Raw genomic sequence first — 13,542 nt, forward strand, 5'->3', positions numbered from 1 at the left:
AGCTAACAAAAACACGCCGCTTCCACACAACTAACACAAACATGGCCTCTCCAGCAGAGTCAACAGCAGCAGGAGGAAGGATGTATTGCAGTGAGTTTCTCTATAAAGGCCCAGCCCTGGACTAAACTAGACTGGACTAGACTAGAATAGACTAGACTGGACTAGACTAGACTAAACTAGACTAGACTGGACTAGACTGGACTAGACTGGACTAGACTGGACTGGACTAGACTGGACTGGCAGCCACAGTATGCTAAGAGCAGCTCAGTCTGGCTGATCACAGGGCTTCTGTACACTGGGTGGCCTATTTCAGGGATGAAAACTAAAACATAAAATCTAATGTGGCCGGTTGGGACTCTTATGAGCAGAAAAAGATGAGAGAGAGCTCACGAGAAAGAGACGGGGGTCAGATCAGGGGAGACTATTACCCCATTAGGGCTCAGAGGGTGGAGGGGGCAGGCAGAGAAACCACGTGTTGAAAAGGGGTTTTGGGTGAGGCGGTGGAGGGAGCAGAGCAGCCCTTCAGCTCAACAGGCTTCCCAAACAAAGCTCTGGCCCACCAGGCCCCTACCAACACAGCTGCACTGCCCCGATACACAGACACTGTATAGAGTTACTGCTTCTCTCAGATACGCCCAGGCAGAGCAGGTCTGTGTGGGCCATGGAGTGAGAGAGACCAGCATGCAGCACGCAGGGGGATATTACAGGATTTCAGGTGAAATTCACCGGTCACACTGGCTTATGTCAGCCGTGGAATGGTATTACTCCATGGCATTATGCCTGTGCTCAGTCCCCCTGCAGACAGTATGGCCTCCCAGATCATTATGCCTGTGCTCAGTCCCCCTGCAGACAGCATGGCCTCCCAGATCATTATGCCTGTGCTCAGTCCCCCTGCAGACAGCATGGCCTCCCAGATCATTATGCCTGTGCTCTCCCCCTGCAGACAGTCCTCCCAGATCATTATGCCTGTGCTCAGTCCCCCTGCAGACAGTATGGCCTCCCAGATCATTATGCCTGTGCTCAGTCCCCCTGCAGACAGTATGGCCTCCCAGATCATTATGCCTGTGCTCAGTCCCCCTGCAGACAGTATGGCCTCCCAGATCATTATGCCTGTGCTCAGTCCCCCTGCAGACAGTATGGCCTCCCAGATCATTATGCCTGTGCTCAGTCCCCCTGCAGACAGTATGGCCTCCCAGATCATTATGCCTGTGCTCAGTCCCCCTGCAGACAGTATGGCCTCCCAGATCATTATGCCTGTGCTCAGTCCCCCTGCAGACAGCATGGCCTCCCAGATCATTATGCCTGTGCTCAGTCCCCCTGCAGACAGCATGGCAGACAGCCTGTGCTCATCCCCCTGGCCTCCCAGATCATTATGCCTGTGCTCAGTCCCCCTGCAGACAGTATGGCCTCCCAGATCATTATGCCTGTGCTCAGTCCCCTGCAGACAGTATGGCCTGCAGACAGTATGGCCTCCCAGATCATTATGCCTGTGCTCAGTCCCCCTGCAGACAGCATGGCCTCCCAGATCATTATGCCTGTGCTCAGTCCCCCTGCAGACAGCATGGCCTCCCAGATCATTATGCCTGTGCTCAGTCCCCCTGCAGACAGTATGGCCTCCCAGATCATTATGCCTGTGCTCAGTCCCCCTGCAGACAGCATGGCCTCCCAGATCATTATGCCTGTGCTCAGTCCCCCTGCAGACAGTATGGCCTCCCAGATCATTATGCCTGTGCTCAGTCCCCCTGCAGACAGCATGGCCTCCCAGATCATTATGCCTGTGCTCAGTCCCCCTGCAGACAGTATGGCCTCCCAGATCATTATGCCTGTGCTCAGTCCCCCTGCAGACAGCATGGCCTCCCAGATCATTATGCCTGTGCTCAGTCCCCCTGCAGACAGTATGGCCTCCCAGATCATTATGCCTGTGCTCAGTCCCCCTGCAGACAGTATGGCCTCCCAGATCATTATGCCTGTGCTCAGTCCCCCTGCAGACAGCATGGCCTCCCAGATCATTATGCCTGTGCTCAGTCCCCCTGCAGACAGCATGGCCTCCCAGATCATTATGCCTGTGCTCAGTCCCCCTGCAGACAGTATGGCCTCCCAGATCATTATGCCTGTGCTCAGTCCCCCTGCAGACAGCATGGCCTCCCAGATCATTATGCCTGTGCTCAGTCCCCCTGCAGACAGTATGGCCTCCCAGATCATTATGCCTGTGCTCAGTCCCCCTGCAGACAGTATGGCCTCCCAGATCATTATGCCTGTGCTCAGTCCCCCTGCAGACAGTATGGCCTCCCAGATCATTATGCCTGTGCTCAGTCCCCCTGCAGACAGTATGGCCTCCCAGATCATTATGCCTGTGCTCAGTCCCCCTGCAGACAGTATGGCCTCCCAGACTCACATGTACTCAGAGTAATAGGAAATGAATGGAGCCACTTTATGAACCTGCTGCAGAGTGGCTGAATTACCTGCCACTTCTCTAAACACCTGGGACCCATCATCTAGTCTACTGCCATCCCCACAAGATGGCCTCCCAGCTCTGACTACCACCCATACCAAGATGGCCTCCCAGCTCTGACTACCACCCATACCAAGATGGCCTCCCAGCTCTGACTACCACCCATACCAAGATGGCCTCCCAGCTCTGACTACCACCCATACCAAGATGGCCTCCCAGCTCTGACTACCACCCATACCAAGATGGCCTCCCAGCTCTGACTACCACCCATACCAAGATGGCCTCCCAGCTCTGACTACCACCCATAACAAGATGGCCTCCCAGCTCTGACTTCCACCCATACCAAGATGGCCTCCCAGCTCTGACTTCCACCCATACCAAGATGGCCTCCCAGCTCTGACTACCACCGATACCAAGATGGCCTCCCAGCTCTGACTACCACCGATACCAAGATGGCCTCCCAGCTCTGACTACCACCGATACCAAGATGGCCTCCCAGCTCTGACTACCACCCATACCAAGATGATCTCCCAGCTCTGACTACCACCCATACCAAGATGGCCTCCCAGCTCTGACTACCACCCATACCAAGATGGCCTCCCAGCTCTGACTACCACCCATACCAAGATGGCCTCCCAGCTCTGACTACCACCCATACCAAGATGGCCTCCCAGTTCTGACTACCACCCATACCAAGATGGCCTCCCAGCTCTGACTACCACCCATACCAAGATGGCCTCCCAGCTCTGACTACCACCCATACCAAGATGGCCTCCCAGCTCTGACTACCACCCATACCAAGATGGCCTCCCAGCTCTGACTACCACCCATACCAAGATGGCCTCCCAGCTCTGACTACCACCCATACCAAGATGGCCTCCCAGCTCTGACTACCACCCATACCAAGATGGCCTCCCAGCTCTGACTACCACCCATACCAAGATGGCCTCCGATTCTGTGAATCGCTAATCAAGTAAGCACAGACACACACACAGAGTGGTGGCGTGTGTTTATCCCCAACAGATAGAGGGACGGAGGCAGCACAAGGCAGAGTCCCAGGGGTGCCACAGAGAACTTAAAAGGATTCGTCAGTGAATGTTTTTTAATTTACCGTTCTTTTCAATAATAATATTAAAGCTGAGGTCCAGGGGGAATACCAGCCACCAGTCGAAGCCTGGGATTATTCTGCAATCTCCACCACTCACTCCCTGGGGACCGTATGTTTTATTTCATTTCTTTCCTTCTTTCTTTTCTTTCACTCTCTCTTCACTCAGCAACATGTAGTTCTCCCTTGACTCTGAGCTGAAATCACATCTCCCAGCCTTCACTCTGACAGGCGGAGGAGGGGGGGGGAGTCGCCAAAGAGGAACATCAGTGTGAGACACGTCTCAGTTCTGGGTCATCCAGTGTCATTCAGCATTAGGGTGTATGCAACAATACGGAAACGTTAAGTATCTAATGTCCAACCAACCCCTGGGTCACAGTCATACACCTACCCTGTGTGAGCTCAGGCCATGCTCCCTCTCCCTGTCTGAACTCACACTAAGCCCCCCCCCATAGTCCCCAACGTGACTCCCCTTCCCCTATCAAACACACACACAAAATTGCGCTACGGGCTGTTATGTTAGGAGCTTGAGTGGCTCTGTCGATCGTTTTTGCGGTCATTAAGGAGCCTTGATTAATCTGGAACCAGATGCTCCTGCAGGGGGCCCTGGAGCCTTCCATTAATTCCAACGCTCCTAATAACTCCTATTGTGTGACCTGTGTTAGCTTTAAAACAAGTCTGTCCCTTAGGAACACTAAACAACACTGGTGTTAGTGGCGTATGACTACAGCCAACAGCAATAGGAGCCCGGAGAGTGGGGGGGGGGGCTTAGCCAGTCAGAACCAATCATGTGTCTAAGGCTTGAAGTGAAATATCAAATATAAATGCGCTCACATAGCTCACTTGTTTAATCTACACCAGTACGTCCACCAAGGTCTGAATGGAATTCAACTGAGATGGGTCAAAAGGTACAACACTGGATATACATACCAAAGCAAACCCAGTCAGACAGTCACATAAGGACACAGGCCCCGATTCCATCCAGTCTATCATGGCAATGTGCATATATTCACACACCTCCTTATTCTGAAAACTGCAGGCCTTTAGCTACCCGTGATGGGGTCCACCCAGCATTTACTGTACACATTTCATACAATTCAACAATATAATGACTATGGGGAAAAAATTATTTGATATGCTACCATTTAAAGATGCACTATGAAGACATTTCTCTGCCATTTCCTGGTTATTACAATTCTTACACAGTACCAATCAAAAGTTTGGACACACCTACTCATTCAAGAGTTTCTCTCCATTTTTACTCTTTTCTACATTGTAGAATAATAGTGAAGAGATCAAAACTATGAAATAACACATATGGAACCATGTAATAACCAAAATAAACATTTGTTTTATACATTGTAGAATAATAGTGAAGACATCACAAAAAAATCACAACTGATTGGCTCAAATGCATTAAGAAGGAAAGACATTCCACAAATTCACTTTTAACAAGGCACACCAGTTAATTGAAATGCATTCCAGGTGACTACCTCATGAAGCTGATTGAGAGAATTCCAAGAGTGTGCTAAGCTGTCATCAAAGCAAAGGGTGGCTACTTTAAAGAATCTAAAATACACTGTGATTTGTGAAACACTTTTTTGGTTACTACATGATTCCATATGTGTTATTTCATAGTTTATGTCTTCACTATTATTCTACAATGTAGAAAATAGTACAAAAAGAAAAACCCTTAAATGAGTAGGTGTGTCAAAACTTTTGACTGGTACTGTAATTCGCTCAATTTCAGTTTGTGACAAAACAACCAAGTATAGTGTGGAGAATCATTGTACCATTTAAACCGCTGTGAAATATATTTTCCATAACAAAAATGTTTGTATTTTCAGCGGATTGAAGCTGGTGTACAAAACCGAAAGTAAAAGACAAAAAAACAAAATGTAAGAACGGGAAGCATAGAAATAGAGCACATAGAACAGATCTACCTTTCTTCTTAGACTTGATTTCAATGTGAATGACAGATCTATAGGTCACATTTCTATGTGAATTTGGTCAGGTCACCCAAAACGTTACATAATGTAGCTTTAAATACTACTCAAGGTTTTGGATTGATTGAACTGAAAGGTGGTAACAACCAGAGTCCCCTGGCCCCAAAATAACTGTTTCAGGATGTAGCCCACCCTGTGTTTATCTTACCTGCAGTGTAGTGTACTAATCTCAGTGTGTGTATGATGTCTTACCTGCAGGGCAGTGGTTGGTGCGGTGGTCAGTCAGCTTCGCCAGACACTCAAAGTCCTGCTGGCAGTTGTCGCAGGTGAAGATGGACTCATCGTCCAGGTCATCATCCCCAATGCGGTCGTCATGGCTGGTGACACTGTGGTCCCCATCCTCTAGGGCTGCACGCCGCTCCTTCCTCGCCGCCTCACGGTCCAACGCAGCAGGGACATCTGGGACAAAAACACAGAGAGAGGGAAACTGAGTACCAGCATGTGACTCATACAGCTGGAACTACTGATCTACTGGAGATTGGTCAGAGGTAATAGATTATTTTTTGATTGAGTCCATTTGTACCAGCAATTGAACAGGACAAGCACTATTTCAAGTCCATCTCATACTAAAGATGTCCCTGGTCACATGCCCTGTGTGTGCTCTCTAATGGAGAGTCTATGTGAGGTGGCATTAGAGGGTGTATAAGGACTCAGGGCTCTGGAGGGAGACGACTCATGCCAGCCTGTGTGCCCACGCTGCCACTCATGGCATGCAGAGAGGAGGACCAGTGGAGAAATCGGCCTCCACAATCCTCCCTCCACCATTGTGGCTCCATTTTCACACCTTATTATCACATTAAACGCTCTGTTCCAAAAGGACTGGAGACTGAGGAGGGAGGGAGGGAGGGAGGGAGGGAGGGAGGGAAAGGGGCAGAGAGAAAGAAAGAGAGATGGAGAATGTCAGTGCAGAAGAGGAGGGTGGTAAAGGGAAAGAGAGATGGAGAGGGAGTGGGGGTGGTTTTGCTGGCTGGCTCCCTAAGGCTCCACATCCTGTCTAATCATGGTGGACTTTTGCAATCAGAGGAGAGCAGGAGGAGGCCATTCCTGCACTCCAAAGCTTTGATTTGGCAGTGCCCAGCGCTCTGCCCGCCCGCCATTCTGCTGCTGGTAATGGGCTCTGGCCCATGACCCCAGCCCCACAGCACAACTTAGGTAGGGAGAGAGAGAGAGAGAGAGAGAGAGAGAGAGAGAGAGAGAGAGAGAGAGAGAGAGAGAGAGAGTGTCGGCGCTGGATCAGGGAGATAGAGACTGTGTGTGGAGGTGCTCTAATTCCACACTCGTCCTCTCGGGCTCTCGGGGAGAGATGCGGAGGGTGGATGGTGGGATGAATGGATGGAGGGATGAATGGAGCATTTAGGGGGGGAAAGGAGTGGGAGGGAGGGTTATGGCCATCTGTCCAGTGGTGAGAGCACCGTCTGGACAGGGAGGAGAGTGGCCCCTAACTGATGCTACATGGACACAGTCCTACACTGCAGTCACAAAGACACAGGCACCTTTCCACATCTAGACATGAACATACCCACATATTCATTGATATGCGCCTTAAACCATGTTTCATCCATGACAGAGGAAATGCATATTAGCAGTCAAACACATGCACACACATGAATGCACAATCAAACTAACATTAATACATGCATGTGTACACACACACACACACACACACACACACACACACACACACACACACACACACACACACACACACACACACACACACACACACACACACACACACCGTCATTCCCCCAGGTGCCCTCACGCCAGAGGTATGGGTACTGCCAACTCCAGTACATGCCAGCACAACCGGCTACCATGACAACAAGGGAGGAGCCAGATGGGACCTTGCTCTTCCCCTCTCCACCTCTCCCCCCCCCCCATCTCTCCTTCCCTCTTCTCCACAGGGCTCAGGGAGATGGATGGGGCTCGGCAGGAGGAAGAGGAGAGGATGAGAGTGCCTGGCACGGTTGGGAGGGTGTTTGGTGTGTGTGTGTGTGTGGGGGGGGGCACCCCATGCCATCCAGCAACCCCTCCTCAGCCCCCCACCACCCCCACTCTACAGCAGCCCCCTCTCATCCAGTAAGCCTTTCAAATCTCTGATGGAGGAGGGGGTCTCAGGGGGGGGGGGTCCGGAGCACACTTCATTTAGAGTCCTTCTACACAGTGCTGCTGCCTCCGTCATTAGGCCTCCCTGGATGTGCCTGCTACTGGGGAAGATTGATACGGTGGTGGTGCGCGTCCCAGCTGTACCCACTGCAGCTCCAGCAGTGGCCCTGATGAACACAGAGCACACTATTTATCTGGAAGGAGGAGATGAGAGGATAATGGTCCTGATTGGCGGAGAATCGTTTTTCGGGAGAGGTGACGGATACTAGTCAACGTAAAAAAAGTCAGCTGGCTTCTCTACCTGGTGTAGACCACACCACTGTAATAGGACTCACAATGGTTAGGAGAGGGTTTACAGCTAAACACTGCTGCACAGTTGTAAAGTCTAACACTGGCACCATATCTAAGATAAAGTCCTATAGTTGAATGTTATCATTCACACAGCAACACCGCCCTCACAGGCAAAGACAAAACACACTACAATATTACCCAACCAGACGCACACACACCTAGATGTGCCGTAATGTGTACTGAGGTCATTACTAATAAGGCTCTGCAGAGTCGTTTGAGACGCGCAGAGTGTTTTCAAACATAATTCAATTTGAGGGGAGGAAACCAAAATGAAATGAGGGCTTACGTTGGAAGTGGTGTCCAAGGAGACTAATGATTTCTAAATGGCCATTCAGATGAACAAGGCCTCTTTATGCCCCCAGATATATTCTGAGAGACCATATTTCTCATCCAGACAGCCTGCTTTCTGCCTACCTGTCTGCTAGGTTGGAGAGCTAAACATGCACAGTGCTCTGTCAATGGTTAATGCAATGACAGCCCTGCTAGTGGCCAGTTTTCCTCTGCAAATAGTAAACGAGAATGTTCCTAGATATCATGTAACAAACACAAATGACATGTCTGTGTGAGGTTAATAAGGTCGTAGGTCAAACACCTTTCTCTGTTAGGCAGGCATGGCAGTTGCCAGCGGGTATTCTGACAAGATAGTTGTGGAGATAATGATTGATGCGTTTCATCTTAAAATACATGCCGTTTAAACTCAATGCTCCTGACCATTGTCTGCATAAAACAACAATACCTACCCAAGAACAAATTTTACCCTCACAAAGGCAGTTTTAACTGACCCCATTACATTATCCTATACCCCCTCTCCTCCTCTACTTTTGCTTTCATATGTTTGTTTTATCACTCATTTAATAGTCCACTCCTGGCTGCCCCCCTCCCCGGTATCCCATCCAGAGTAGGGACACTTAATGAGGGCCTAGGGCTTCCAGGGGTGGAGGAGTGTTGGGGACACAGGCAGGGTCTGCATGGCGTGCAGTGGTAATCCCAGCAGCACACGTCATGTCTCCCTGTGCCAGCTGGAGCTCCTGTCCCCCACTCTGCGGAGAGCCATTATCTCTGAGTCACAGACCGTCACCAGGCCAAGAGGCAAAAACACACAAAAAAAAACACTCATACACACATTTACATACACACACATTTACATACACACACAGTCAGATAAAATTAACTCGCATACACAAACACGCACCAGACTTTTGTTCAAAAACTATTTCAAATATCTCAATTACTTTCACATACATTGGAAGTAAGTATTCAGATACTTTTTATTTGAAAAGACAAGTAGTTAAATGTAAAATGTATTTGGAAATAAACTTGGAAAGTATTTAAAATACTCAAATACATTGACTCGAATACACTCCCATGCAGTTAACCTAGGTATTCGAAAAGACTATTTGAAATAAGTATTTAAAAATACTGTCAAATACAATTTGGCAGACTATTCACATACTTATTTTGGGCTGAGAAAATGTACAATCTCCATATATCCCTCCCCCCTCAAAAACAAAATATCACCTGGGACAGATGATGGGGTAAGGGTCAGAAAGAGAAGAGGGGGGAAAGTGGAGAAACACTTGGAGAAGGGGTGTACATTTAAGAAGAGACCAGTGGAGTTAACAGGGTGAGAACATGGTCCTACAGTAATGATAGGATGGTCATCTTAACCTTTCCCCTTAACATCTACAACTGGATTGGCACTTCCTGGTTGTAGAGGGGAAAGGAATCACTGCATACCAGCAGGTTGTGCTCAAAGTAATACTCTTACAATATACTGTAATAATCAGTAATTGTCTTTATTTCAATTCGCTTTAATGCTATGGAGATACAGTATGCTAAGAGTAATCATTCGCTCGTTGGCAAGTGTACTTTCAGATTTTATTAAACTAATTATTTCCTCATGAATAAGGTCACACTTTTCATATCTGCTGATTAAGCCTCATAGATTGTGTGTGTGTGTGTTTATGAGAGGGAGGAGGGTGTCTAATGTTTGTAGATAATGCCCCTCTCCCGCTCTTGCTCCCTCTCAGAGGAAAGGCAAACAGACATGTTTGTGTGGGGTAATTAGATGAAGAGAAGTGAATTAACAGAATCCACAGAGCAGTGGTGTTGCCGAGGAGAGGCCCGCCTTGCTGGGACCCGCTAATTACCGCTCGTTAGGTTGATATGTTTTTTTCCTCCTGTTTTAACGGTGCAAAGCGACAACGTGAGATGTGGAAATAATTAGGAGCTGGGCGATGTGGGCTTAATGGACACCGCCAGGCATGCGACGGGGGAGACAAGACAAGACAAAGGCAACAGCAAAGACAGAGAGTCTCTCTTTCTCCCTCCCTCACTGCACCATCAGAGTACAGCGATCCCCATCTTAGATGTACACAGAGGTAAAGAGATCGACTCTCACCTCTTATAATCAGCTTAACAAATATTATTTGACTTGGAATAAACACCAGCTGAACTGAAATACTAGTCAAATGTCTGGGAATGTTCAGAGATGCTCCCTCCCCTCCGCTCAAAATGCTCAGAACCAAAACCTACATTTAAGTGCCTATTGAGTTTTGACATTTAAAGTGAAGCTCGGTACGATCCCCCTGGCTAGTTCCAGTCCCAATGTCCTGACCTCTGGAGGCAGAGCAGTTTCCTATTACTCATACAGTGGGCACGCAACGGAAGTGAGACTTGATCGTACTGTACACAGAGGGAGAATACAGGCATACCGCAAACAGAATACAGACACTTTATTGGAGTCCTCAGAGAGAGTGAGTGAGTGAGTGAGAGGGAGAGAGAGAGAAATAAACTGTATGAGCGGATGGAGCACAGAGTCAGGACTAGGTGTTGGAGCAGTGCTGTGAGCCAGGACGGAGGCCTGGTTGGGACACACTTGCGCTAAGAGAGGCGTAAATCTGCAGGACACCTGGCCCTGGGTCGCCCAAACACGGCCCGGTACACCACTCCAACGCCATCACTATCCAGCCTGCCTGGGAGTTAGAGAAATACGAGCTCCAAGTTCCACAAAACCAGTGTTTTTATAAAAAACAACAAGAGTACAAGGCTGCCTTTCAACTCTCCACAGCACACAAACATTCAAACCAACCAGCGGCAGCCAAGTGAAGTAAAACATGGATGGACTGCAAATAGCTCTAGCGGAGTATGTTTGAGAGGGGATTCAGAAGGAATGCTCCACTTCTCTGAGTCAGGTACAGAACATAGACAGTAAGAAAAACAGGCCTGGTGAGGTACATGCAGTTGAAGTCAGAAGTTTACATACACCTTAGCCAAATATATTTAAACTCAGTTTTTCACAATTCCTGACATTTAATCCTAGTGAAAATACCCTGTTTTAGGTCAGTTAGGATCACCACTTTATTTTAAGAATATGAAATGTCAAAATAATTGTAAGAGAGAATTATTTATTTCAGCTTTTATTTCTTTTACTCAATTAGTATTTGGTAGCATTGCCTTGAAATAGTTTAACTTTGGTCAAACGTTTAGGGTAGCCTTCCACAAGCTTCCCACAATAAGTTGGGAGAATTTTGACCCATTCCTCCTGACAGAGCTGGTGTAACCGAGTTAGGTTTGTAGGCCTCCTTGCTCACACACATTTTCTATAGGATTGAGGTCAGGGCTTTATGATGGCCACTCCAATACCTTGACTTTGTTGTCCTTAAGCCATTTTGCCACAACTTTGAAAGTATCCATGGGGTCAATGCCCATCTGGAAAACCCATTTGCGACCAAGCTTCAACTTCCTGACTGAGGTCTTGAGATGTTGTTTCAATATATCCTTTTCCCCCCTCATGATGCCATCCATTTTGTGAAGTGCACCAGTCCCTGCTGCAGCAAAGCAACCTCACAACATGATGCTGCCACCCCCGTGCTTCACCGTTGGGATAGTGTTCTTCGGCTTGCAAGCCTCCCCCTTTTTCCTACCAAACAAAACGATGGTCATTATGGCCAAACAGTTCTATTTTTGTTTCATCAGACCAGAGGATATTTCTCCAAAAAGTATGATCGTTGTCAACATGTGGAGTTGCAAACCGTAGTCTGGCTTTTTTATGATGGTTTTGGAGCAGTGGCTTCTTCCTTGCTGAGCGTTTTACTGTGGATATAGATACTTGTGCACCTGTTTCATCCAGCATCTTCACAGGGTCCTTTGCTGTTGTTCTGGGATTGATTTACACTTCTCGCACCAAAGTACATTCATCTCTAGGATAATTAATCTCCTTCCTGAGCGGTATGACGGCTGCGTGGTCTCATGGTGTTTATACTTGGGTGCTATTGTTTTGACAGATGAGCGTAGTACATTCAGGCGTTTGGAAATTGCTCCCAAGGATGAACAAGACACGTGGAGGTCTACATTTTTGGCTTCTTGGCTGAAGTCTATGTAAACTTCCAACTTTACCATTGTATTCACTATGCCTGGTAAATGTTTCAAAAAGAAGGTCAAAACTATTTATGGAGTGAAAAAAAACATGTGTGGAACATTCTGAGTGACCAAGGCATGTGGCTCTCACTGTTCAGGAAAGAATAACACTTTGTGCCCTTAAAATAGCCACCGCTAATCACCATGGGAGGTTCACTGGGTTGACAGTGTGAGAAAAGGTTATTTACCATTTGTACAATGTTGTATGAATCTGTGAACCTCCTGAACTGGCCTCTAGGCCGTCAGGTGCGTCCAGTATGGGTACTAACAAAAGGACTGGGGTCTGGGACACAGACCACAGACACAGGCTGAGCAGGTGCAGCCGGACGCAGCCCCCCTTCCCCCCCCCCCGTCTCTCTGGGGAGCCCTCTCCTTCTCCCAGTAAACAGGGGGACCTATTTAAAGCAGGCCTCTCTCCACAGCTCCCCTGTCCTCTGCTGACTTTTTTTTTCAAAATATGGGGCTCCCCCCAGGGAGCCAGCAGAAGCACTGTGTACCAGGCTCAGTGTGTCTCTACCCCCAGAGAGGCAGGGAGGCAGGGGAGCGCAGCACCCAACACCAGCCCCTCCACCCAGAGAGGCAGGGGGGCAGGGGAGCGCAGCACCCAACACCAGCCCCTCCACCCAGAGAGGCAGGGAGGCAGGGGAGCGCAGCACCCAACACCAGCCCCTCCACCCAGAGAGGCAGGGAGGCAGGGGAGCGCAGCACCCAACACCAGCCCCTCCACCCAGAGAGGCAGGGAGGCAGGGGAGCGCAGCACCCAACACCAGCCCCTCCACCCAGAGAGGCAGGGAGGCAGGGGAGCGCAGCAACCCAACACCAGCCCCTCCACCCAGAGAGGCAGGGAGGCAGGGGAGCGCAGCACCCAACACCAGCCCCTCCACCCAGAGAGGCAGGGAGGCAGGGGAGCGCAGCACCCAACACCAGCCCCTCCACCCAGAGAGGCAGGGGGGCAGGGGAGCGCAGCACCCAACACCAGCCCCTCCACCCAGAGAGGCAGGGAGGCAGGGGAGCGCAGCACCCAACACCAGCCCCTCCACCCAGAGAGGCAGGAAGGCAGGGGAGCGCAGCACCCAACACCAGCCCCTCCACCCAGAGAGGCA

General features: G+C 49.3%; 1 protein-coding gene across 1 annotated transcript in view; it reads right to left on the reverse strand.

The window, feature by feature from the left end:
- Nucleotides 1-13,542, reverse strand: part of znf423 (zinc finger protein 423) — a 161,032-nt gene that overhangs the window by 111,609 nt on the left and 35,881 nt on the right. The window contains 1 exon segment of the mRNA XM_046352421.1: nucleotides 5,756-5,962. Coding sequence (XP_046208377.1) covers nucleotides 5,756-5,962 — 207 coding nt within the window.

Source organism: Oncorhynchus gorbuscha, linkage group LG01 (genome assembly GCF_021184085.1).
Source record: "Oncorhynchus gorbuscha isolate QuinsamMale2020 ecotype Even-year linkage group LG01, OgorEven_v1.0, whole genome shotgun sequence".
In the NCBI taxonomy this organism is placed as follows: domain Eukaryota; kingdom Metazoa; phylum Chordata; class Actinopteri; order Salmoniformes; family Salmonidae; genus Oncorhynchus; species Oncorhynchus gorbuscha.